Here is a 27,322-nt window from a genome sequence, read left to right on the forward strand (position 1 = left end):
GCAGACATTTGAACAGGGAGAGAATAGAGGGTTACAACCATCGAAGCAGGCAGATGGGGTAAGGTTAGAATAGCATCATGGCTGGCATAGACACCGTAGACCAAAGGGCTGGTCCCTGTACTTGACTGTTCTATGTTCTATATACAGTGATAGCAGCTGCCAATTCCAAAAGGGGCAATGGCTAGCAGATCACTGTGAGGATCTAATTCACCGAGAAGACCTGAACAATGCTGAATGATGACTTTTTCAGTCATTTCTTCCAACAGTGGACCACTCTTCTGTCGCTCCAAGCTCAGACTTGCAAAGTGCCGCCAATCCCTACTCCACCTGCTGTGCAACTGCCCTCGTGCACAAGACCCATGGAGTCCTGCTTCACAAATCAGTTTTACATTTTGAAAGCTGATGAGGGTGTTGCTTCCTCAAAGGAATGCAATCTGACACCACACGTGGCCCGACTGTACAGGACGAGAGAAAGTTCTACAAAACATCAATATTCTGCTCCGCCACCTCCACACCCTGCCTTACTAGTACCCCTCCAGACTTGCCCCCAGCCCCACAACAGAACCAAGGCTAGCCTTGGCTGGGTGCTGCAATTAAGGAAACACTGCAGCTTTAACTCATATTAAGATCTCTAGGCCTGGTCTAAGGAGTAAACACAGTTTTGCAATTGAAGCTAAATAAATGATGGGTGAATGTTCCATATTCTTGATTTCATTGCGGTGAAAGAACTGAAAAACATTCAAAACAAGGAAAGTTAATCATCCAAGACCCACCCATCATTGTTTTAATGAGGACTGCCACCCTTTTCACTTTCCGCTCTAATTTACAACATTCTCACATGTAACAATACTGAGGAAAAAAATACAAACATCAAAAATTCCTTTGCTCCACTTCAAGCAAACTCTGTCTGCAATGGAATGAGTTGTTCATCTAATTGTTAGCAATATTGATCCCAATTTAAAACAATGAAATCCAGAGCTAGTACTCTGTACCCAGCTGTAGGAACCCCATTATAAAGGGTAATCATTATCCGTTGTAAGATAGTGCAACATCAAGCGTTGAGAAACCCACCTGTCCTGACTGTACGTGTGAGAGTCTGCATCTGACCACATGTTGTTGTTTGAATAATGATGCGATATTCAATGTCAGGCCTGAGATTTCTCAATTCAGCTGCTCTTCCCCGAGTTTCCATACGCTCCACTTGAGCATTCAACTGTACGTCAATAATTGTGACAATAAAAATCACCTGCTCGACTACATTGCTTGCAACCCAGGTAATGGAAATGACTTCACTTTGAACAGATATCAAATTAATACGAATGAAGTTCAGTGGCTCTGTACAAAAAAAACACACAAGATTGTCTGAAAGGAAACATCGGCATTTAATCTTCATCAGGCAAAACAATCCGTTTTTCTTAAATTCACTGTCGCCTCATAGACCTTAGATTGAAACCAATGTGTAAACAGAACAAAGGTGATGTTAAAATAAAAGTCTTTTTCACACAATGAGTAGTTAGGCTGAGTAGTTAGGGTCTAGTATTGGATGGATTTTTGGATATAAAAAGCCAGCACAGATATGGGAAAAGGGCAGAGAATTGGAATTAACAATAGAGCCGTGGGCGGGTGTTTTTAACTTCACTCATGGGATATGGGCATCACTGGGAGGGCCAGAATGTACTGCCCTTGAGAAGGTGGTGCTGAATTGCCTTCTTGAACTGCTGCAGGCCACGTCCTGTAGGTCGACCAACAATACCTTTAGGGAGGGGATTCCAGGATTTTGACCCTGTGACACTGAAAGAATGGGGAAGTCAGGATGATAAGGGACTTGAAAGTGGACTTGAAGGCAGTGGTATCCTATGTGTCTGTTGTCCTTGTCCTTCCAGATGGAAATGATCTTTGCTTTGGAAGATGCTGTCTGAGGATCTTTGGTAAATTTCTACAGTGCATCTTATAGATAGTACACACTGCTGCTACTGAGCATCGATGGTGGAGGAAGTAGCTGCTTGTGGATGTGGTGCCAATCAAGTTGACTGCTTTGTCCTGGATGGTACCAAGCTTCTTGAGTGTTGTTGGGGCTGCACCCATCCAGGCAAGTGGGGAGTATTCCATCACACTCCTAACTTGTGCCTTGTAGAAGCGGGACAGGCTTTGAGGAGTCAGGAAGTTAGTTACTTGCCACAGTATTCCTAGCCTCTCAGCTGCTTTTATGGACATTCTGCTTATTTGGTGAGTCCAGTTGGGTTTCTGGTCAATGATTATCCCCAGAATGTCAATAATGAGGGATTCAGTCATGGTAAAACCATTGAATGTCAAGGGCCAATGATTAGATTGTGTCCTGTTGGATTTTTTATGGGTACAAATGTTTCTTGCTATTCATCAGCCAAAGTCTGTATATTATCCAGATCTTGCTGTATTTGAACACGGACTGCTTCAGTACCTGAGGGGCCATGAATAGTGCTGAACACTGTGCAATCATTGGCAAGCATCCTCACTTCTGTCCTTATGATGGAGGGAAGGTCATTGATGAAGCAGCTGGAGACAGTTGCATGTAGGACACTACCCTGAGGGACTCTTGCAGAAATATTGACTGACCTCCACCAACAATGACCATCTTTCTATGCGTCAAGTATGATTCCAACCAGTGGAGAGTTTGCCCCTTGATTCCAATTGATTCCAGTTCTGGCCACCTTCTGCACCACTGTCATTCTGTGATCAACTTAAAATATGATCCTTCTCAGTAAATAAGTTTAATTTAATAATTTAAAGTGTAGACTGCAATTAATCTTCTTATCATTATGGTTAAAAATACAGGCACAGGAAGATGTGATCCACCATTTAAGACAGACATGAGGGAATTTCTTCTGCCAGAGGGTACTGAATCTTTTGGGATTGGTTTATTAACTATATTCAAGGCTGAGATGACCGATGTTTAATCTTCAAGGGAATCAAGGGTTATGGGGTAAAGGTAGGAAGGTGAAGTTGAGGATTATCAGATCAGCCACAATCTCATTGAATGGAGGTACAGGGTTAATGGGCTGAATGGCCTACTTCTGCTCCTACATCTTATGATCTTGGCATCCCAAACTGGTCAATCCTACATGTTCATTCTGCATTATGATAGACACCACACAATCCTGCTTAAATGCAAAGGGAAAGTGTTTGCAAGTAAAATCTCAGTGCACCATCCAATCTTGCTGTCTGTAATAACTGATGATAAATCACTTTTCTTTCTGGAAAATTCTAAACAGTTCTGCTGATGAAACAGTAAGGTTACACTTCTTATCTACTGATCTCAATCTTTCAGTCAGTTGGCTTTTTTGAAGAGTATGAATTGATGCACATCAAAAGGCCTTCAGTATTAAAAGCATCCGCCCCGCCAATCACAAATATGTGTAGGCATGTTCTGTTCATCACCTGGTCACCCAACCCACAGTATGAGCCATGTGATGCTTTACTTCTGTGATTTAGTTGCAGTAATCTGCAAAATATTATGATGCAAATACATTTTGTTCAATGCTCAATCATTTTACCGATAATTACGGGGAGCCAGCATATATTGTCACAATAAATATTACTCAGGCAACTTACCACAGGGCGCAGTGGTCACAGCAATGGTTGGAACAGTTGTTGTGGTGAGGGTGGTGGGGGTCGTGGTGAGGGTAGTGGGGGTCGTGATGAGGGTGGTGGGGGTCGTGGTGAGGGTGGTGGGGGTCGTGGTGAGGCTGGTGGGGGTCGTGGTGAGGGTGGTGGGGGTCGTAGTGAGGGTAGTGGGGGTCGTGGTGAGGGTGGTGAGTGTCGTGGTGTGAGTAGTGGGGGTCGTGGTGAGGGTGGTGAGGGTGGTGGGGGTCATGGTGAGGGTGGTGGCTGTCATGGTGAGGGTGGTGGGGGTCGTGGTGAGGGTGGTGGGGGTCGTGGTGAGGGTAGTGGGGGTCGTGATGAGGGTGGTGGGGGTCGTGGTGAGGCTGGTGGGGGTCGTGGTGAGGGTGGTGGGGGTCGTAGTGAGGGTAGTGGGGGTCGTGGTGAGGGTGGTGAGTGTCGTGGTGTGAGTAGTGGGGGTCGTGGTGAGGGTGGTGAGGGTGGTGGGGGTCATGGTGAGGGTGGTGGCTGTCGTGGTGAGGGTGGTGGGGGTCGTGGTGAGGGTGGTGGGGGTCGTGGTGAGGGTGATGGGGGTCATGGTGACGGTGGTGGGGGTCGTGGTGGTAACGGTGGTAGATGTAGTTGGGGTTGTGGTGGGAGAGCTGGTTGTGGTGGTGTTTCCTGTGAGACTGGGGGCACTGGACTTGGAAGTTGAGCTTGCCGCTGTTGGGCCATTAGAACTGGTGATCACCAGTAAAGTGCTGGCAGAAGGGAGGCTTGTTATGGAGGAAGTAAGGTTGGTTGAGGTGCCACTGCTGGCTGGGTTTGGTGTTGTGCCAATGCTGGTGATCAGATTGAAAGAGGTGGTGGTATTGCCAGGTGCTTGAGGAACAATTGCTGAAGATATGTTCGTTGTTGAGGATGTGGTGCTGAACATTACTCCTGTTGACACACTTTCAGGGGACGCAGTGGAATCTACAACAGCAGGAGAAAACAACATTTTCAATCATTTTTAGAAGAGTTTAACACAATGTTTATTGCCCACCCATAGCCCAGTTTCCACATGAATGTGCAACACACTGAATAGACATGTCACAATCTGATCCAAACAACCAGGAAAGCAGAAGAAACAGCCTCCCCCCACTGCACCACACAACCAGCCCAGCTCTTCCCTTCCACCCACTGCATCCCAAAACCAGTCCAACCTATCTCTGCCTCCCTAACCCGTTCTTCCTCTCACCAATCCCTTCCTCCCACCTCTAGCCGCATCTCCATTTCCTACCTACTAACCTCATCCCGCCTCCTTGACCTGTCCGTCTTCCCTGGACTGACCTATCCCCTCCCTACCTCCCCACCTATACTCTCCTCTCACCTATCTTCTTTTCTCTCCATCTTCGGTCCGCCTCCCCCTCTCTCCCGATTTATTCCAGAACCCTCACGCCTTCCCCTCTCTGATGAAGGGTCTAGGCCCGAAACGTCAGCTTTTGCGCTCCTGAGATGCTGCTGGACCTGCTGTGTTCATCCAGCCTCACATTTTATTATCTTGGATTCTCCAGCATCTGCAGTTCCCATTATCACAGGGAAAGGCATCTGTTGGCCATGGAAATGATTAAAATGATTCATTTGTCTTACATTATAGAGCTTATCTGACAATGCGGTTAACATACCTGATACACCAGATGTAACTGGAGCTGGAGTAGAACCTGCTGCACTTGGTGTTTCAGAAGTGGCTCCAACCAACGTAGACATCGACAGGTTTGACCCACTAGACGAAGCAGTTGGTGTTTCAGTGGACGGTACATTAATATTACGGGAGGAAGTTACAAATGAAGATGAGGGGGCTGAAACATTTGATGGGCTAGACGTGAATGGCCGGAACTGGGTGGTTGACAGCTGTGAAGTTCCAGCTGGAGTTGTGGATGATGTAGTCTTTGATACAGCTGATGAAGCAAAGGTTGGTGCAGTTGATGCAAAAGGCGATAAACTCGATGCACTGTCTGGGGCTGGAGCAGAACTACCATTGGTCACACGTGATGTAGCTGCAGCTGATGAAGCAGCGGACACAATTGACGTATTGAGTGTGTGCGCAGCTGATGTTGTAACAGACACACTCAATGAACTGGGAGTTGGTGCAGGAGATGTTGTAATGGGTACACTCGGTGTACTGGGCACACTTGAGGTTCTGGGTACCCTCGATGCACTGGGCATGCTCGAGGGACTGGGCACACTGGAAGCACTGGGCACGTTTGATGTACTGGGCACAATCGATATACTGGGCACACTGGATGCAGTGGGTATTGTCGAAGGATTGGGCTCGCTCGATGTACTGGGCGCGCTGGATATACTGGGAGTGCTCGATGTACTGGGGATGCTCGATGTACTGGGCGCGCTGGATGTACTGGGCGCGCTGGATGTACTGGGCGCGCTCAATATACTGGGAGTGCTCAATGTACTGGAGGCGCTCGATGTACTGGGTGCGCTCAAAGTACTGGCCAGGTTGGATGTACTGGGAACACTCAATGTACTGGGCACGCGCGATGTACTTGGCATACTCATTACACTGGGCACACTTGATGTACTGGACACGCTTGAGGTACTGGGCGCATTCGAGGTGCTGGTCACGCTCGATGTACTTGGCGCGATCGATGTACTGGACACACTCGATGTACTGGGCACACTGGATGTACTGGGAACACTGGATGTACTGGGACCACTGGATGTACTGGGAACACTCGATGTACTGGGCACATTCGATGTACTGGGCAGGCTCGAGGTACTGGGCACATTCGATGTACTGGGCGGACTCGATGTAGTGGGAACACTGGATGTACTGGGAACACTCGATGTACTGGGCACATTGGATGTTCTGGGAACGCTCGAGGTACTGGGCACATTCGATGTACTGGATGGACTCAATGTAGTGGGCACACTCGATGTAGTGGGAACACTGGGTGTACTGGGAACACTGGATGGATTGGGCACACTCGATGGACTCGGCACACTCGATGTTGTGGGCACGCTGGGTGTACTGGGCGCGCTCGATGTGCTGGGTGCACTTGATGTATTGGGCGGGCTCGATGTACTGGGAATGCTTGATGTACTGGGAACACTCGATGTACTGGGAACGCTCGATGTACTGAGCGCGCTAGATGTGCTGGGCGGGTTCGATGTACTGGGAACACTCGATGTACTGGGCACGCTCGATGTACTGGGTGGGCTCGATGTACTGGGCAGGGTTGATGTGCTGGGCTGGATTGAAGTACTGGGCATGCTCAATGAACTGGGGGAGCTTGATGTACTGGGCACACTCGATGTACTGGGCACACTCGATGTACTGGGTGGGCTCGATGTACTGGGGGGGCTCGATGTATTGGGTACGATCGATGTACTGGGGGGGCTCGATGTACTGGGCGCGCTCGATGTGCTGGGCTGGATTGAAGTACTAGGCACTCTCGATGTACTGGGAACGCTCGATGTACTGGGCACACTCGATGTACTGGGCACACTCGAGGTACTGGGCATGCTCGATGTACTGGGCACGGTCAATGTACCTGGGGGACTCGATGTACTGGGAACGCTCGATGTACTGGACACACTCAATGTACTGGGGGGACTCGATGTACTGGGCATGGTCGATGTACTGGGAACGCTCGATGTGCTGGGCGGGTTCGACATACTGGGAACGCTTGATGTGCTGGGCACACTCGATGTACTGGGCGGGCTCGATGTGCTGGGCACGCTTGATATACTCGGCGGGCTCGATGTACTAGGAACGCTCAATGTACTGGGAACGCTCGATGTACTGGGTGGGCTTGGTGTACTGGGCAGGCTCGTTGTACTGGACACACTAAATGTACTGGGGGGACTCGATGTACTGGGCGCGCTCGATGTATTGGGAACGCTCGAGGTACTCGGCATGTTTGATGTACTGGAAATGCTCAAGGTACTGGGCAGGCTCGATGTACTGGGAATGCTCGATGTACTGGGAATGCTCGATGTACTGGGCACCCTCGATATACTGGGAATGCTCGAGGTACTAGGCACGCTCAATGTACTGGGCGCGCTCGATAAACTGGGCGCGCTCAACGTACTGGGCGCGCTCGATGTACTGGGAATGCTCGAGGTACTGGGCAGGCTCGATGTACTGGGCACGCTTGATGTACTGGGAACACTCGAGGTACTGGGAGGGCTCGATGTACTGGGCGAACTCGATGTACTGGGCGAACTCAATGTACTGGGGGGACTCGATGTACTGGGCGTGCTCGATGTACTGGGGGGACTCGATGTACTGGGCGCACTCGATGTACTGGGTGCGCTCGATGTACTGGGAATGCTCGAGGTACTGGGCAGGCTCGATGTACTGGGAACGCTCGATGTACTGGGCACGCTCGATGTACTGGGCACGCTCGATGTACTGGGAACGCTCGAGGTACTGGGCAGGCTCGATGTACTGGGAATGCTCGATGTACTGGGAATGCTCGAGGTACTGTGCACACTCGATGTACTGGGCATGCTCGACGTACTGGGTGCGCTCGATGTACTGGGCGAACTCAATGTACTGGGAATGCTCGATGTACTGGGCGTGCTCAATGTACTGGGCGGGCTTGATGTACTGGGCACGCTCGACGTACTGGGTGCGTTCGATGTACTGGGAACGCTCGAGGTACTGGGCAGGCTCGAAGTACTGGGAATGCTCGATGTACTGGGAATGCTCGAGGTTATGGGCACGCTCGACGTACTGGGCACGCTCGACGTAATGGGCGTGTTTGATGTACTGGGAATGCTCAATGTACTGGACAGGCTCGACGTACTGGGCGGGGTCAATGTACTGGGAAGGATCGATGTACTGGGCACGCTCGATGTACTGGGCGGGCTCGACATACTGGGAGCGCTCGATGTACCGGACACACTCGATGTTCTGGGGGTACTCGATGTGCTGGGAATGCTTGATGTACTGAGCAGGCTCAAGGTACCGGGCACGCTCAATGTACTGGGCACGCTCAATGTACTGGGAACGCTCGGTGTACTGGGAATGCTTGAGGTACTGGGCAGGTTCGATGTACTGGGAACGCTCGATGTACTGGGAACGCTCGATGAACTGGGAACGCTCAATGTACTGGGAATGCTCAATGTACTGGGCATGCTCGATGTACTAGGCGGGCTTGATGTACTGGGCACGCTTGACGTACTGGGCGCGTTCGATGTACTGGGAACGCTCGAGGTACTGGGCAGGCTCGAAGTACTGGGAATGTTTGATGTACTGGGAATGCTCGACGTACCGGACACACTCGATGTACTGGTCAGGCTCGAGGTACTGGGAACACTTAATGTACTGGGTGGGCTTGATGTACTGGGAACGCTTGATGTACTGGGTGCGCTCGAAGTACTTGGAACGCTCGATGTACTCGGCGGGCTCGATGTACTGGGAACGCTCGATGTACTGGGTACACTCGATGTACTGGGCAGGCTCGATGTACTGGAAATGCTCGATGTACTGGGAACGCTCGATGTACTGGGTGCGCTCGATGTACTGGGAACGCTCGATGTACTGGGCACGCTCGATGTACTGGGAACACTCGATGTACTGGGCAGGCTTGATGTGCTGGGCAGGCTCGATGTACTGGGTGCGCTCGATGTACTGGGAACGCTCGATGTACTGGGAATGCTCGATGTACTGGGTGCGCTCGATGTACTGGGAACGCTCGATGTACTCAGCGGGTTCGATGTACTGGGAACGCTCAATGTACTGGACACACTCAATGTACTGGGCAGGTTCGATGTACTGGGAACGCTCGATGTACTGGGGTGGCTCGAGGTACTGGGCATGCTCGATGTTTTGGGAACGCTCGTTGTACTGGGAATGCTCGATGTACTGGGAACGCTCGATGTACTGGGCAGGCTCGATGTACTGGGCGGGCTCAATGTACTGGGCACGCTCAATGTACTGGGCGGGCTCGATGTACTGGGCACGCTCAATGTACTCGGTGGGCTTGATGTACTGGGCACACTCGATGTGTTGGGGGGACTCGATGTACTGGGCGCACTCGTTGTACTGGGAACGTTCGATGTACTGGGTGCGCTCGTTGTACTGGGAATGCTCGATGTACTGGGCGCGTTCGATGTACTGGGAACGCTCGAGGTACTGGGCAGGCTCGATGTACTGGGAGTGCTCAATGTACTGGGTGCGTTCGATGTACTGGGAACGCTCGAGGTATTGGGCAGTCTCGATGTACTGGGAATGCTCGATGTATTGGGCAGGCTCGATGTCCTGGGCAGGCTCGAGGTACTGGGAATGCTCGATGTACTGGGCGGGCTTGATGTACTGGGCACGCTCGATGTACTGGGCAGGCTCGATGTACTGGGCACGCTCGATGTACTGGGCTCGCTCGAGGTACTGGGCGGGCTTGATGTACTGGGCGGACTCGATGTACTGGGCGGACTCGATGTACTGGGAATGCTCGATGTACTGGGCGCACTCGATGTACTGGGAGGGCTCGATGTACTGGTCAGGCTAGATGTAATGGGAGGGCTCACGGTACTGGGCGTTCTCGATGTACTCCGGGGGCTCGATATACTGGGAGGGCTCGATGTACTGGGCGTGCTCGATGTACTGGGAGGGCTCAATGTACTGGGCAGGCTAGATGTACTGGAAGGGCTCGATGTACTGGGCGCGCTCGATGTACTGGGCATGCTCGATATACTGGGCAGGCTCAATGTACTGGGCACGCTCGAAGTACTGGGCGCGCTCGATGTACTGGGCATGCTCGATGTTTTGGGAACGCTCGATGTACTGGGCACACTCGATGTACTGGTCAGGCTCGATGTACTGGTCAGGCTCGAGGTACTGGGAACGCTCGATGTACTGGGCGGGCTTGATGTACTGGGCACGCTCAATGTAGTGGGGGGGCTCGATGTACTGGGCGGGCTCGATGTACTGGGAACGCTCGATGTACTGGGCACGCTCGATGTACTGGGAACGCTCGATGTACTGGGCAGGCTCGATATACTGGGCAGGCTCGATGTACTGGGTGCGCTCGATGTACTGGGTGCGCTCGATGTACTGGGAACGCTCGATGTACTGGGAATGCTCGATGTACTGGGAACGCTTGATGTACTGGGTGCACTCGATGTACTGGGTGCGCTCGATGTACTGGGAACGCTCGATGTACTGGGCATGCTCGACGTACTCGGGGGGCTCGATGTACTGGGCGCGCTCAATGTACTGGGCGCGCTCGATGTACTGGGCGCGCTCGATGTACTGGGCATGCTCGATATACTGGGCAGGCTCAATGTACTGGGCACGCTCGATGTACTGGGCGCGCTCGATGTACTGGGCATGCTCGATGTTTTGGGAACGCTCGGTGTACTGGGCACACTCGATGTACTGGGCAGGCTCGATGTACTGGTCAGGCTCGAGGTACTGGGAACGCTCGATGTACTGGGCGGGCTTGATGTACTGGGCACGCTCAATGTAGTGGGGGGGCTCGATGTACTGGGCTCGCTCGATGTACTGGGTAGGCTCGATGTACTGGGCAGGCTCGATATACTGGGCAGGCTCGATGTACTGGGTGCGCTCGATGTACTGGGTGCGCTCGATGTACTGGGAACGCTCAATGTACTGGGAATGCTCGATGTACTGGGAACGCTCGATGTACTCGGCGGGTTCGATGTACTGCGAACGCTCGATGTACTGGACACACTCAATGTACTGGGCACGCTCGATGTACTGGGAACGCTTGATGTACTGGGCAGGCTCGATGTACTGGGCACGCTCGATGTACTGGGAACGCTCGATGTACTGGGCACGCTCGATGTACTGGGAACGCTCGATGTACTGGGCAGGCTCGATATACTGGGCAGGCTCGATGTACTGGGTGCGCTCGATGTACTGGGTGCGCTCGATGTACTGGGAACGCTCGATGTACTGGGAATGCTCGATGTACTGGGAACGCTCGATGTACTCGGCGGGTTCAATGTACTGCGAACGCTCGATGTACTGGACACACTCAATGTACTGGGCACGCTCGATGTACTGGGAACGCTTGATGTACTGGGCAGGCTCGATGTACTGGGCACGCTCGATGTACTGGGAACGCTCGATGTACTGGGAACGCTCGATGTACTGGGCACGCTCGTTGTACTGAGAACGCTCGATGTACTGGGAATGCTCGATGTACTGGGCACGCTCAATGTACTGGGCGGGCTCGATGTACTGGGCACGCTCGATGTACTCGGTGGGCTTGATGTACTGGGCACGCTCAATGTACTGGGCGGGCTCGATGTACTGGGCGGGCTCGATGTACTGGGCACGCTCGATGTACTCGGCGGGCTCGATGTTCTGGGAACGCTCAATGTACTGGACACACTCGATGTATTGGGGGGACTCGATGTACTGGGCGCACTCGTTGTACTGGGAACGCTCGATGTACTGGGTGCGCTCGTTGTACTGGGAATGCTCGATGTACTGGGCGCGTTCGATGTACTGGGAATGCTCGAGGTACTGGGCACACTCGATGTACTGGGCAGGCTCGATGTACTGGGCACGCTCAATGTAGTGGGGGGGCTCGATGTACTGGGCACGCTCGATGTACTGGGCATGCTCGATGTACTGGTGTCGCTCGAGGTACTGGGCGGGCTCGATGTACTGGGCGGGCTCGATGTACTGGGAGGGCTCGATGTACTTGGAATGCTCGATGTAATGGGCGCACTCAATGTACTGGGAGGGCTCGATGTACTGGGCGTGCTCGATGTACTGGGAGGGCTCAATGTACTGGGCAGGCTAGATGTACTGGGAGGGCTCGATGTACTGGGCGTGCTCGATGTACTCGGGGGGCTCGATGTACTGGGAGGGCTCGATGTACTGGGCGTGCTCGATGTACTGGGAGGGCTCAATGTACTGGGCACGCTCAATGTAGTGGGGGGGCTCGATGTACTGGGCACGCTCGATGTACTGGGCTCGCTCGAGGTACTGGGCGGGCTCGATGTACTGGGCGGGCTAGATGTACTGGGAGGGCTCAATGTACTGGGCGTGCTCGATGTACTGGGAGGGCTCGATGTACTGGGCGTGCTTGATGTACTCGGGGGGCTCGATTTACTGGGCCCGCTCGATGTACTGGGCATGTTCGATGTACTGGGCAGGCTCAATGTACTGGGCACGCTCGATGTACTGGGCAGGCTCAATGTACTGGGGGGGCTCGATGTACTGGGCACGCTCGATGTACTGGGTGGGCTTGATGTACTGGGCACGCTCAATGTAGTGGGGGGGCTCGATGTACTGGGCATGCTCGATGTACTGGGCTCGCTCGAGGTACTGGGCGGGCTCGATGTACTGGGCGGGCTAGATGCACTGGGAGGGCTCAATGTACTGGGCGTGCTCGATGTACTGGGAGGGCTCAATGTACTGGGCGTGCTCGATGTACTCGGGGGGCTCGATGTACTGGGCCCGCTCGATGTACTGGGCATGTTCGATGTACTGGGCAGGCTCAATGTACTGGGCACGCTCGATGTACTGGGCAGGCTCAATGTACTGGGGGGGCTCGATGTACTGGGCACGCTCGATGTACTGGGCAGGCTCAATGTACTGGGGGGGCTCGATGTACTGGGCACGCTCGATGTACTGGGTGGGTTTGATGTACTGGGCACGCTCAATGTAGTGGGGGGGCTCGATGTACTGGGCACGCTCGATGTACTGGGCTCGCTCGAGGTACTGGGCGGGCTCGATGTACTGGGAGGGCTCGATGTACTCGGGGGGCTCGATGTACTGGGAGGGCTCGATGTACTGGTCGTGCTCGATGTAATGGGAGGGCTCGATGTACTCGGGGGGCTCGATGTACTGGGAGGGCTCGATGTACTGGTCGTGCTCGATGTAATGGGAGGGCTCGATGTACTCGGGGGGCTCAATGTACTGGGAGGGCTCGATGTACTCGGGGGGCTCAATGTACTGGGCCCGCTCGATGTACCGGGCATGCTCGATGTACTGGGCAGGCTCAATGTACTGGGCATGCTCAAAGTAGTTTGTGTTGTTGTATCCAATGTGCTGGGTACCGTTGTGGACAAATACGCTGAAGAACTGTTTTCTCCATGATTAGATGATGAGAGAACTGTTGTTGTACTTGAAGACTTTGTTGTTTCACTTGTTGTTTCATTGTCTGCCTGTGCTGTTGTTGTCCAATTTGATGTCTCGTTCATGTAACCTGGAACTGGAAAACATAACGTTAAATGAAACAAACCTTTCTCATTATTGAATGAAGAAAGGTATGTGATGGTCCTAAAACCCCACTTAATGTTGCTTCTTTCAAGTCCCAAGAATCATTTGTTTAATATTTAACTTTCACTTTCTTCATGAAATATATTGTCGATCGATAATCATCCCTGTTATTTACACTATCAACACACAGAACGAACTGTTCGTGCCTTTTTTTTCTGCAATTAATTAGCATTTTGTGTTTCCTGAATTGTTAACGTAATGTAAAATGAACATAAAAAGTGCATTTTGTTAGTGTTGCAGAATCTAGCTCGCGTTTCAATAAAATATTTCAGTAGCAAGGGCAATACTACATTACACATGATAATTATAGTTGCTGTCAACTTGAAACATTATATATGTTGGGATCACTGTTCATTGAAATCTATAAACCATTGATGATAAATAAGCAAAACATTCTCCTGATAAAAAAGCCTGTTGAATTCAAGTGACAATGGCATTGTGTTTACAGTATTTGTTGGCATCAGGAATCCTGGAGCAGAAATCAATGGCTATTTTTAAGACTGCGTCGAAATGAAGTGCTGTGTTCCCTCAGGATTAACAGAATGACCAATGCTCACACATACAGACGTGGATGTGCCAGTATTGGACTGGAGTAGACAAAGTAAGAAATCGCATGACACCAGGTTGTAGACCAACAAGTCTGTTTGAAATCACAAGCTGTCTGATCGCTGGTCCTTCATTATTTGACTATGTTGGACTTCATGTTGGACTATAAGCTTGTTGGACTATAACTTGCTGTTATGTGACTTGTAACTTCATACATACATACATAGTATCTGACCTTGGCTAGGCAGGGCATAATGTCAGTGTTTGAAGACAAATGTGTAATAGATAATGTAAGGCAAAGGTAAAGTTGTCATAATACCAGAGGACTACTCAATGAATTGCCAGACACTAGGAAACTGAGACGAACACAGTGATCTTAGGGTGCTTGTCCACACATGCCTGAAGGTGACAGGATATGTTAATAAGTTAGTTATGAAGGCCTACGGGCCATTTGTCTTTATCAATCATAGAGTCATAGAGCTGTACAGCATGGAAACAGACCCTCTGGTCCAACTTGTCCATGCTGACCAGATATCCTAAACTAATCCAGTCCCATTGCCGGTATTTGGCCCATATCCCGAGAAACCCTTCCTATTCACATAAGCTTATAAAACAATAATTACTGCTCCAAGAATGAGGAAACTAGCACCAACACTGAAAATACCCTCAAAAGGAGCACCTCTTAGTGCCACATTTTTTTGCCCATCCTCCATCTGGATTACTCAGAATCCTTCAATGATACATGAGACCTGATGGCTTTGGTCCACATGCCAGCGCTTTATACAAATACCGTAAGCGTACACAATTAGGTGAGTGAATTTTGCAATTTACCAACAAGATCAAGCTGCACAGTGAAGTAACGTATCTAGTACATAAGATATGGGAAAGCAAAAAATGACTCTGCTGATCAAGTTCCCTCATTCAACTGAACAAATAGTCTATACCAGTGACTGATAAACATTTTTAACCAAAATGAAAACTTTTGAGCAAAGAAGTAGAAGCTACTCAAAGCCACAAATCAAAAATTCTGCAGTTCTAAATCAAATCTATGGCAAATGCCCAAGTGCCTCTGCTAGAATTCATAAATTGCACATGACATTCATTTTGTACACATCAACTGAAAACGCAGTTAGAAGACCTAAATAAATTGCTGCATTTGTTGACTTTTATTAAACTTTAATTTTGCCTGTAAGGTCGCCTTTAAAACCACTGTTAACTGAAATAACAAGGTGTAGAGCTGGATGAACAGAGTAGGCCAGGCAGCATCAGAGGAGCAGGAAAGCTGATGTTTCAAGTCTAGACAACTGTGTCCCTGATCTCCCATATCTTACAGGAGGAACATAGCATACCACTGACTACCATCTCTGCCCCTTTAATAATTAGCAGACTTTGACAACAAAAAGGTGTTGTCTTGCCGTTACCTTGTTGCTGCTCATCCTGCTCAACAAAGCCCAGTATCCACCTAGGCCGGCTCTTAGATCTATGAGCAGCAATTTAATCACAAAGTAGCCCCTCTCAAAATGGCCACTCTGCTACATTGGAGATGGGTGGAAAGTGTCCTTCGTACACAGTGAAGACACCTGATCCAGGTGTATCATTTGTAAAAACCCAGTTCAACTCATTCAAAAAGGTGCAAACGTTTCAAGGATTTTTTTTACCATGGTTTCCACTTGTCTGCAATCCAACAACACAGCCTACAGAACAACCTTTGGATTTCCAAGGTGAACTGTGCGCATGTGAACTCCGGAAGTTGCCATCTGTTTCAGGCAAATAGTGATTGCAATGATTTCTACTAAAAAATGCTGTCCACTGAAACATTGTTTTTGAGTTGAAACCAAATATATTCTCAGTTCTTGATTTGCCGCCAGTTTGAAGCTGTTAGAAGTTTACTCATAGTACACCAACATTATGGACGAGAATTCATTAATTCTACAGCTGTTTGATTTCGAATAGTTACTTCTGATGCGAGGCAAAAACTAGAATATTGAATCATGCAATTCCAAGTGTTACATGCTGAACAAAACTATGAACGTTGCGACACAGCTCAGCTTGCAGCAGTTCAAGGTGTTGCTTTACCATCTTTGCTGTTTGTAGTAACGTATTTACAATAAGTGTTGGCCTTTCCAATGTTGGTTACGTCTCTGGAAAGAATTTTAAAATCTGCAAACCTTTCCCAGCTGTGCATTGGACAAGAGACTTTGAGCTATCGGTCCTGAAGAAGAATGTATATGGTTCCAAATCAGGAGGAGGAAGGTTTGGGCCACTGCTATTAGCAGTGATCTGATAACATGAACTGATATAGTTACATTTAGTGTTATTGAGCATGGTTGAAGACAAAAAAATTGGCTGCTCAGAGCCACAAATTAGTCATGGGATTGTGGGTGGGGTTATGGCCAGGCACCTTGCTTTAACTCACATCTATTGTTTTAATATGGGATTGATAGAAGCAAAAGTCGCACAAGGAAAGAACACAGGCTGTTGAGGCAAATTCTTTCTTGTGTGATGCAATGAATGACCAATGAATAATAGATAAAAATCATGTCGGCATTTTGATTATATATTCCTACCCAGATTTATTGTTGTGAAGTGGGAAATGAGGTAGGGCAAGTGACTGAGGTTTTAGTGGGGAGCACTTTGAGACCAGTGACCGTAAGTTTATTAGTTTTAAAATAGCTCGGGAAAAAATAGGTCTGGTCCGCAAGTTTAAGTTCGAAATTGGGGCAAGGCCAATTTTAATGGTATTAGGCAAGTACTTTCAAAAGTTGCTCGGGGCTATTCACAGGTAAAGAGACATCCAGCACGTGAGAAGCTTTCAAAAGCAAGATAATGAGAGTTCAGGTCCAGCATATTCCTGTTTGTATACAGGGCAAGGCTGGCAAGAATGGGGAACATTAGATAACTAGAGATATTAAGGCTCTGGTCAAGAAAAAGATACGTCAGTTAAAGACAACTGGGACCAAGTGAATCCTTTCAACGGTGTAGGGGATGTAGGAGTACAATTAAGAGAGAAATCAGGAGGACAAAAGTGGGACATGAGACGGCTTTGGCAGATAGGATAAAGGAGAATCCCAAGAGATTCTATAAATATATTAAGGGCAAAAAAACAGAGAGAATAGGGCCCCTTAAAGATCAATGAGGCCATCTATGTGTGGCACCACGAGATGGGTGAGATCCTAAACAAATATTTATCATCAGTATTTACCATGGAGAGAGAGATGGAAGACAGGGAACTCAGATTTTTATACCATCGATAGCCAAAGGTGAGGTGCTGGAAGACTGGAGAGTGGCTAATGTTCTGCCAATATTTAAGAAAGACTACAAGAAAAAGCCAGGGCACTACTGACCAGTGAGCCCGATGTCAGTGGTGGGTAAATTGTTGGAGGGAATTCTGAGGGACAAAACCTAATTGCACTCGGAAAGACAAGGACTGATTAGAGATAGTTAGCATGGTTTTGTACTTGGGAAGTCATTTGAATGAGTTTTTTGAAGAGGTAACCTAGAAGATAGATGAAGCAGATGTTGTCTTCATGGGCTTTAACAAGGTACGTCTTGGTAGACTGGTTAGAAAGTTAGATTGCATGGGATGCAGGGACAGCCAGCCAACTGGATACAAAATTGACTTGACGGTAGGAGACAGAACGTGGTGATAGAGGGTTGCTTTTCAGACTGGAGGCCCGTGACCAAGAGTGTGCCACAAGGATCAGTGTTAATAAAAGATTTGGGTGAGAATATAGGAGGAATGGTTGTGCAGGCTTCTGCATGCTACCGAAATTGGTGGTACAGTGAACAGGGAAGAAGGTTATCTAAGAATACAAAAAGATCTTGATCAACTGTGCCAGTGAAAAAGGAATGACAGATGGAATTTGATTCAGATTAAGGTGAGCTGTTACATTTTGCTAAGACAAATCAGGGCAGGTCTTATGGAATTAGTGGTAAACCCTGGGGAGAGTCGTCAAACAGAGAGACCCAGGGGTGCAGGTGCATAATTTCTTGTGGCATCACAGGTAGACAGAGTAGTGAAGAAAATGTTTGGCATGCTTGCCTTCATCAATCAGAGCATTGAGTTCAGGAGCTAGAAAGTCATGTTACAGCTCTATAGGACATTGGTAAGGCCACATTTGGAGTATTGCACACAATCTGGTTGCCCTGCTGTAGTAGCATATCATCAAACTGGAAAGGGTACAAAAAAGGATTTACAAGGTTGTTACTGAGATTGGAGAGTTTGAGTTAAAAAGAGAGGCTGGATAGGCTGGAGCTTTCTTCTATTGAGCCTCAGAGACTGAAGGGCAAATTTATAGTGGTTTATAAAATCATGAGAGGCAGAGATGAGGTGACTAGCCGAGGTCTTTTCTCTAGGGTAGAAGAGTCCGACCCTAGACGATGTGGGTTTAAGGTGAGAGGGGAAAGATTTATAAGGGACCTGAGGCACAACTTTTACACACAGAGGGTAGTGTGCATATGGAATGAGCTGCCGGAGAAAGTAGTGGAGGCAGGTATAATTACAACATTTAAAAGACATTTGGACAGGTAGAGGGTGAAAAGTTGTAGAGGGATTTGAGCCAAAGGTGGGCAAATAGGTCTAGCTCAATTTTGGAAAACTGATCAGACCGGGGCAGCACGGTGTTTCAGTGGTCAGCACTGCTGCCTCACAGCACCAGGGACCTGGATTTGATTCCAGCCTCAGGTAACTATCTGTGTGGAGTTTGCACATTGTCCCCATATTTCCTCCCACAGACCAAAGATGTGCAGGGTAGGTGGACTGGCCTTGCTAAATTGCCCGTAGTGCCCAGGAAAGTTCAGGTTAGGTGGGTTAGACCTGGGAAATATAGGTGAATGGGTCTGGGTGGGATGCTCTTCAGAGGGGTGGCGTGGACTTGTTGGGCCGAATGACCTGTTTCTACACTGTAGGAATTCTAGATCTGCATGGATGAGTTGGGCCGAAGGGTCTGTTTCCATGCTGTATGACTCTATGACACTAAATGATACAAGATTAAAGGGCATGCAGAGAATGAAAGAGAAACTGTAAGGTGTGTGCACAAAATTTTCACAATGTCAGAATAAGCTTGTAAAACAAGGCAAATGGGATTCTTGGCTTTATATGTAATACAAAAGCAAGGGTTCTTTTGGGGTAATTATGGTGACTTTACCTCTGAGCCAGAAGGCCCAAATTCCTGCCACACCTCCTCTAGAGATAGACCATTAAACAAGATGTCATTGGACTCAGAACATTAACCCTGATTTCTCTCCACAGATACTTTCAAACCTACTGGAAATCAGAGTTAACCTTTCAAGTCCCCTTCTTCAGAACTACCTGAGAGTTTCCAGAAACTTGTTTCTGATTTCTAGTGTCTGCAGTTTTTTTTCAGTTTTTTGTTCAACTGGCCAGGGGTGTCCTCAGTAGTGACTTTAGAGCCAAGCAAGTCTCACAGCATCAGGGCAAGAATTAGTACTATCAGCCCTCCCTCCAATGAGAAAGCAGTGCTCCTTCAGATTGAACACCACTAGGAAAAGCCACAGAGGACAACAAGGGTCCAGAAGGTAGCAGGAACTGCTAATGCTGGAGAATCTGAGATAACAAGATGCAGAGCCGGATGAACACAGCAGCATCAGAGGATCAGGAAAGCTAACGTTTTGGGCCTAGACTCTTCTTCAGAAAAAATGTCAGCCTTTTTGCTCCTCTGATGCTGCTTGGCCTGCTGTGTTCATCCAGCTCTACACCTTTTTATTCAAGTGTCCAGAAGGTACTCTGGATAGGGCACTGTAAAGCCCAGAGTGGCTCAGTAGCACCTGGATTGAAGAAAATATGCAAGTTCTCGAGGACGTGAACAAGGCAACGAGAGGACCAACAGGAGTTAAAATTTACGTCACCTCATCTTCTCCAATTTACAAGTCATGATTGTATCTGTCAGGGGAGGCAATGGTCTCGTGGTAGTATCACTGGACTGTTAATCCAGAGACACAGATAACGTTCTGGGGACCTGGGTTCAAATCCTGCCATGGTTCATGGTGGAATTCAAGGACAATAAAAATAATTCTGGAATTAAGGATCTAATGATAACCATGAACCCACTGTCAATTGTCGGAAAAACCTGTCAGGTTCATTAATGTCCTTTAGGGAAGGGAACTGCCATCCTTACCTGGTCTAGACTGCATGCGACTCCAGACCCATAACAATGAGGTTGACTATGAACGATGGATGGGCAATAAATGCTGCCTAGCCAGCGATGCCCTCATCCCATTAGTGAATAAAAAAAAACTGCACTGGCAGGAATGACAATTGTACAGACTTTGTAGCATGACCATTGAGATAAACAGAATATACTCAGAACAGATTTAGTAGCTCAAAGCTGAGATTTGATGAGGCACCTTAGGCTATCAGCAAAGTTGTATTGATCCACAGTTAACAAACTCATGGCTACAGTACTGAACTAGAGCACACTGATCAGAGGAAGCAGCATGAGATAGACAGGGATAAATGACCTCAAAGCCAATAGACTGAATCAAAGCTCCGTAATGTTATCACAGATATTTGTGAATCATAGTGGAAAAGTAATGACTAAAGAGGAAGCACCACAAAACATCTCTCTCTTTAATGATGGCAGGCGTGAGGGTTACGGGGTGCCGGTGGGGGGGGGGGGGGGGGCAGGGTGAGCCCAGCACGTTGGTGCAAGAACAAGATGGAGGCATTTACAAACACTTTCAGCCAGAAGTGCCGAGTGGAAAATACATCTCACCTGCTCCTGAGACTACCAGCATCATAAATGCCAGCCTTTAGCCAATTCAATTCACAGCCTGTGATATCAAGGCACATTTGAAGATACAGTACTACAAAAGCTATAGCCCCTGTTAACATCTCACCAGTGGTACTGAACACTAATGCTACAGGACCAACCACAAGCATAACGAGTCTGTTCTACCACCCTGGCATCGACAAAATAATGTGGAAAATTGCTTAGGTTTGGCTTGCACACAAAACAAACAAGACAAATCCAACTTTGTCAATTACCAGCTCATCAGACTACCGTTGAACAACAGAATTATGGAAGATGTCAATGACAGTGCTCATAAGTGGCACTCACACAGCAAGAATCTGATCACTGATGTACATTTTGTGTTCTGCTGGGGCCACGCAGCTCCTGAACTCATTACAGTCTTGATTCAGACATGAACAAAACAAAACTGAAATGACAGCATCAGTGCCAATCCTTGACAACAAGGGTGCTTTGACTGTATCATCAAGGATCCCCAGCAAAACTGAACGTCCTAAGAGTAAGAGGAAAAGGTCTCCGCTGGCTGGAATCATACCTGGCACAAAGAAAAATGGCTGTGGTCTGGAGACTCCAAACGTTTCTGCAGGAGTTCCTCAGGGGAATGTCCTCAGCTCAAATAATCTTCAACAAGGTCAGCAATGATCTTCCTTCCATCGTAAGCTCAGAGGTGGGCATGTTTGCTGAAGATCACAAAAAGGTTCAGCATCTTTCGAGACTTGCCAGATGTTGAAACTGTCCATTTCCCTACACAGCAAGACCCTGGACAACAGTCACTCTTGGGTTGTTAAATAGCAGCAGCGTTGCTCTATAGAAGTACCAAAGATTATTTCCAATGAGAGAAAATCTAATCACATTCCCTTGAGGTTCAACTATTAGCATTGCTGAATCGCCAGTCATCTACATCCTGGGCTTACCATTGATGACAAACATAACTGGACCCATCACATAACTTTGAAGGGTTTAGGCCCAAAACATCAGCTTTTGTGCTCCTAAGATGCTGCTTGGCCTGCTGTGTTCATCCAGTTCCACATCTTGTTATCTCAGAATCTCCAGCATCTGCAGTTCCCATTATCTCTCTCCCCACCACATAACTTCTCTGGCTACAAGCTTATGTCAGACTGCTTAGAATTCTTTGGTGAGTAACTCACAGCCTGATTTCCCAAAATTTGTCCACCATCTACAAGCCACAGATCAGTATGATGGTATACTCTCCAATTGCCTGGATGGGTGCAGCTTCAACAAATACTCAAGAAACATGATATCATCCAAACCACTTAATAAACACCGCCATTCACATTCTTAAACGTTCACTGTTTCCATCACAGATTCATTATGTCAGCAGTGAATACAATCCAGAAGACGGATAGCAGCAACTCAGGACGATTCTTTCCGTAAACCTCGCAAACTCACAACCTCAAACACCTCAGAGAGCAAGGACAGCAAATGCTTGGGAACACCATGCGCTGCAGTTTTCCCTTCAAGCCATAAGGAAAGATATAACTGTCCTTTAACTGTCACTGATCAGGAAATGATAGAATACATGTTGAATCAGGAATAGATTGATGAGGTTAGCCTGTTTCTATTGGTGAAAGATTCAGTCACTAAAGAACACAGATTAGCAAACTAAACAGAGAACCTAGCAGTAGAAGAAATGTGATCAAGCGCAGGTCATTGAACCCCCTTAGGGCTATTCCACAGTTCAGTAATGTCAGTTACCTCAGTTCCAGTTTGCCACACTAATCGTATACATCTACGTTCCTTTCTTATCCAAAAATCTGACATCTTCTAAATTGAATAACCTTAGACATGAGCATCCACAATTTTCAGCGATAAACAATTCTACAGGTTAGCAATGCTTTGAATAACGAAATTCCTCCTCATCGCAATCCTTAACTGTCAACCCTTTGTTCTGCACCTGTCACTTCTTAATTTGAGATTCCCCAGTCCCAACATTTACAAGGCAAATACCTCAAGACTATTTTTTTGTTTTTCAGTGCAATCACCTTTCAGTTTTTGAAACTCGAATGAATCTACCAACAGACCACTGAGAGAGAGAGAGAGATGGAGGGAGGGAGACGTAAAAAGAAAGACACTTAGCAAGTTAATAGATAGAATTTGCCTTTCTTCATTCACTGTTATTCAAGTTGCAAAAAAAACACTATTTTCATTCTTTATTGCCAGCTAATTGCTTTATGAACTTTAGGAAAAGCCACGACAAATAGGATAAGTCAATTCATAAGAAATAAAAACAACTTGTCAAGTAATAAAAGTCGAAACAAAACCAAGTTAATTACAATATCGTACCCTTCAGTAATGTGTTATAAAAACAAGATAATAAAGTGTGAGGCTGGATGAACACAGCAGGCCAGGCAGCATCTCAGGAGCACAAAAGCTTGACATTTCGGGCCTAGACCCTTCATCAGAGAGCGTCCAGTCCCTATACACCTGCATTCCGCATGCAGATGGCCTCAAGGCCCTCCGCTTCTTCCTGTCCCGCAGGCCCAACCAGTCCCCCTCCACCAACACCCTCATCCGCCTAGCCGAACTCGTCCTCATCCTCAACAAATTCTCTTTCGATTCCTCCCACTTCCTACAGACTAAGGGGGTGGCCATGGGCACCCGCATGGGCCCCAGCTATGCCTGCCTCTTTGTAGGTTACGTGGAACAGTCCCTCTTCCGTACCTACACAGGCCCCAAACCCCACCTCTTCCTCCGTTACATTGATGACTGTATCGGCGTGGTCTCTTGCTCTCCAGAGGAGCTCGAACAGTTCATCCACTTCACCAACACCTTCCACCCCAACCTTCAGTTCACCTGGGCCATCTTCAGCACATCCCTCACCTTCCTGGACCTCTCAGTCTCCATCTCAGGCAACCAGCTTGTAACTGATGTCCATTTCAAGCCCACCGGCTCCCACAGCTACCTATAATACACCTCCTCCCACCCACCCTCCTGCAAAAATTCCATCCCCTATTCCCAATTCCTCCGCCTCCACTGCATCTGCTCCCACGATGAGGCATTCCACTCCCGCACATCCCAGATGTCCAAGTTCTTCAAGGGCCGCAACTGTCCCTTCACAGTGGACGAGAACGTCCTTGACCGCGTCTCCCGCATTTCAAGCAACACATCCCTCACACCCCGCCAACGCCACAACCGCCCAAAAAGGATCCCACTCGTTCTCACACACCAGCCCACCAACCTCCGGATACAACACATCATCCTCCGACACTTCCGCCATCTACAATCCGACCCCACCACCCAAGACATTTTTCCATCTCCGCCCTTGTCTGCTTTCCGGAGAGACCACTCTCTCCATGACTCCCTTGTTCGCTCCACACTGCCCTCCAACCCCACCACACCCAGCACCTTCCCCTGTAACCGCAGGAAATGCTACACTTGCCCCCACACCTCCTCCCTCACCCCTATCCCAGGCCCCAAGATGACTTTCCATATTAAGCAGAGGTTCACCTGCACATCTGCCAATGTGGTATACTGCATCCCACTGTACCCGGTGTGGCTTCCTCTACATTGGGGAAACCAAGCGAAGGCTTGGGGACTGCTTTGCAGTACACCCCCGCTCGGTTCACAGTAAACAACTGCACCTCCCAGTCGTGAACCATTTCAACTCCCCCTCCCATTCTTTAGATGACATGTCCATCATCGGCCTCCTGCAGTGCCACAATGATGCCACCCGAAGGTTGCAGGAACAGCAACTCATATTCCGCTTGGGAACCCTGCAGCCCAATGGTATCAATGTGGACTTCACCAGCTTCAAAATCTCCCCTTCCCCCACCGCATCCCAAAACAAGCCCAGTTCGTCCCCTCCCCCCCACTGCATCACACAACCAGCCCAGTTCTTCCCCTCCCCCCACTGCATCCCAAAACCAGCCCAGCCTGTCTCTGCCTCCCTAACCTGTTCTTCCTCTCACCCATCCCTTCCTCCCACCCGAAGCCGCACCTCCATTTCCTACCTACTAACCTCATCCCACCTCCTTGACCTGTCAGTCTTCCCTGGACTGACCTATCCCCTCCCTACCTCCCCACCTATACTCTCCTCTCCACCTATCTTCTTTTCTCTCCATCTTTGGTCCGCCTCCCCTCTCTCCCTATTTATTCCAGAACCCTGTCCCATCCCCCTCTCTGATGAAGGGTCTAGGCCCGAAACGGCAGCTTTTGTGCTCCTAAGATGCTGCTTGGCCTGCTGTGTTCATCCAGCTCCACACTTTGTTATCTTGGATTCTCCAGCATCTGCAGTTCCCATTATCTCTGTTATAAAAACAATGCATTTTTCAGATTAAGTTCATATCATAAATTTATTTCCTCTATGTGATTACTCAATCACTCTTCCAATGTATCATTGCTAGACACAAGAGTCCCTCAGAACTGATTTTGCAATGTCAGAGCTGTTTCTTATGAACAAGAGAGAAATTATGAGAAAACTTATAAAGAAAAGAAAATATAAAAGCAGTGCAAAGTTTTGAAACCGTTTTATAATGTCAGCTATACGCAGTTATCTTTATTTTAACTGTAGTAAGGTTCCTTAACAACCAAAAGCCATTAAAAGCAGTAGAACCAACTAGCCAAGTATAAATTGTATATCAACGTTTATATTACAAATAACACTGCATTTAAAGGGTCTTACCAATAAACAACATTTCTAATTTTCATTGTATATAATTATTTCTGTTCTTGCCTGTTACCTTCCTCTTTTACTTTTTCAACTTCCAGTTTACTCCACTTTCCTCTTGGTTTGTTTTTCTTTAAATTCCTTTCCAATGTTGACAAACAGAATAATAAAATGTCATGCTGCACTAGCAAGCCCCTCAAAATGTACCAGTGAATTTCTCCACTTGAACCTTCTATCTAAACATGCTCTGCTTTGTCTACTGTTCACTATTTCTCTTTACAAGTACTGCATTCAATGAATATTTTTCTAAAATAAATAATGGGCTCTGCTTCCACCAGAATCTGTTGCAAAAAACATAAACATTTGGCTAAGAATTCTTTTCTACCCTCTCCTATAACTTTTCATGAATAATCTTAAAATTATACTTTCAATTGCCATCTTTCAGCTTACTATTCCCCTGGGTCCCGTAACCCTGCTCCAGAACCATAATCCATTTGATCACAATCCTTCCTAACCCTGTAAATGTTAAACAGGTGATAGCTGAATCTGTTCATTTCTTGTGAAAAGAGTCATCACTTCTATAACTCACTTAAAGTTGCATTTGATTTTCTCCATCATTCCAGGATATTTTTAATGCCAGGATTTTCCTATTCACAGGCAACTTTAAAATAAAAGGTATTTTAATAATTGGAGGTTTTCTAGCACTTCTTCACATTCTAACAATTTTGTTTTCTAAAAACCTGTTGGCAGATTATTAAACTCAGGAAAGGTTTCCCATGACTGCTGCCAGCTCCCTTTCCTCTCATTTTATTCATCTCCATAAAGTGTTTCATTTACGATCTCCTTGTTGCTTTACGGGCTGACATCTCGTTCCTGAATATTACCAGAATAAATATGAATAGGATATAATTGCTAATTTAGAGCTCCATATAAGAATGACAAGATGAAATATTATTTGGCAGACTTACCTAAAATTGTTGCTAGTAAAATTACATAGAATACTTTTCCTGGCTCCATGTTTATGGTGCAATCTAGTCTCTAATTGACTTCTACACCCGAAGTGACTGCTTTGGGCTCAAAGTCCTTTTTAAATTTGTCAGAGATGTTGTACAGATATTCATTTCTACGTAAAAGGGTAAAGAATTGCAATGATCCATGGTGATGCAAGAAAGAGAATCTGTTTCATTGTAAACAAGAAAGGTTAAGGGAGTGGTGAGCACCTCGGAGGCATGTGACACTGGAATAATTTAAATACTCGCTTGAGCCCTGTATTTTCCTTGTATCGGCAGGTCTGATTTTGCACACTTTTGTCCCATTTAGAATTTTACAGTACAGACTACAGCACAGTGCATATAATCAATTGTGTCCGTACAGGTTCCAGAAAGCGTGGCCCAGCTACTCCCATTCTCCAGCCCTATCTCCATAGCCTTTTACATTTGCCACTTTCAAACATATATCCAGCTCTCTTTTGAGACCTACTATGGAATTTGCCTCCATCACTGTGCCAGGCAGTGAGGGCATTCCAAATCCTAATAA

At 47.7% G+C, this 27,322-nt stretch overlaps 3 protein-coding genes across 3 annotated transcripts in view; all 3 read right to left on the reverse strand.

Annotated features, from left to right (window-relative positions):
• Positions 1–3,662, reverse strand: part of umodl1 (uromodulin-like 1) — a 30,233-nt gene extending 26,571 nt beyond the window's left edge. The window contains exons 1-2 of the mRNA XM_048540149.2: positions 3,589–3,662; positions 1,072–1,335 (exon numbers count right to left, since the gene is read on the reverse strand). Of these exons, the coding sequence (XP_048396106.1) occupies positions 1,072–1,192 (121 nt within the window). The 5' untranslated portion in view covers positions 1,193–1,335; positions 3,589–3,662. The remainder of the gene's footprint in view (positions 1–1,071; positions 1,336–3,588) is intronic.
• Positions 3,663–3,846: 184 nt separating this feature from the next.
• Positions 3,847–12,781, reverse strand: LOC125457006 (mucin-2-like). Its single transcript, XM_059649988.1, has 7 exons — positions 11,939–12,781; positions 10,301–10,834; positions 8,762–9,277; positions 7,664–8,260; positions 5,244–7,000; positions 4,106–4,551; positions 3,847–3,864 (listed from the first exon to the last, which is right to left on the reverse strand). Exons 1-7 carry the CDS (start codon positions 12,694–12,696, stop codon positions 3,847–3,849), a joined length of 4,626 nt encoding a protein of 1,541 aa, XP_059505971.1. The 5' UTR covers positions 12,697–12,781.
• A 43-nt stretch (positions 12,782–12,824) lies between these two features.
• LOC132210411 (mucin-2-like) lies at positions 12,825–26,833 on the reverse strand. Its single transcript, XM_059649989.1, has 3 exons — positions 26,755–26,833; positions 12,942–13,775; positions 12,825–12,904 (listed from the first exon to the last, which is right to left on the reverse strand). Exons 1-3 carry the CDS (start codon positions 26,801–26,803, stop codon positions 12,825–12,827), a joined length of 963 nt encoding a protein of 320 aa, XP_059505972.1. The 5' UTR covers positions 26,804–26,833.
• Between the last annotated feature and the right edge of the window lie 489 nt (positions 26,834–27,322).

The sequence above is a fragment of the Stegostoma tigrinum genome, chromosome 12 (genome assembly GCF_030684315.1).
Source record: "Stegostoma tigrinum isolate sSteTig4 chromosome 12, sSteTig4.hap1, whole genome shotgun sequence".
In the NCBI taxonomy this organism is placed as follows: domain Eukaryota; kingdom Metazoa; phylum Chordata; class Chondrichthyes; order Orectolobiformes; family Stegostomatidae; genus Stegostoma; species Stegostoma tigrinum.

Coding starts and splice junctions, on each gene's coding strand:
- LOC132210411 (XM_059649989.1), bottom strand. CDS start 26,803: ATGGAGCCAGGAAAAGTATTCTATGTAATTTTACTAGCAACAATTTTA. Junction 13,776..26,754: donor TTTACTAGCAACAATTTTAG/GTAAGTCTGCCA, acceptor TATGTTTTCCAG/TTCCAGGTTACATGAACGAG. Junction 12,905..12,941: donor CAGTACATCGAGCACGCCCA/GTACATTGAGCC, acceptor TAGCCCGCCCAG/TACATCGAGCCCGCCCAGTA.
- LOC125457006 (XM_059649988.1), bottom strand. CDS start 12,696: ATGCCCAGTACATCGAGCGGGCCCAGTAAATCGAGCCCCCCGAGTACA. Junction 9,278..10,300: donor GCGCCCAGTACTTCGAGCGT/GCCCAGTACATT, acceptor GAGTACATCGAG/CGTTCCCAGTACATCGAGCG. Junction 4,552..5,243: donor AGTTACATCTGGTGTATCAG/GTATGTTAACCG, acceptor CTGCTGTTGTAG/ATTCCACTGCGTCCCCTGAA.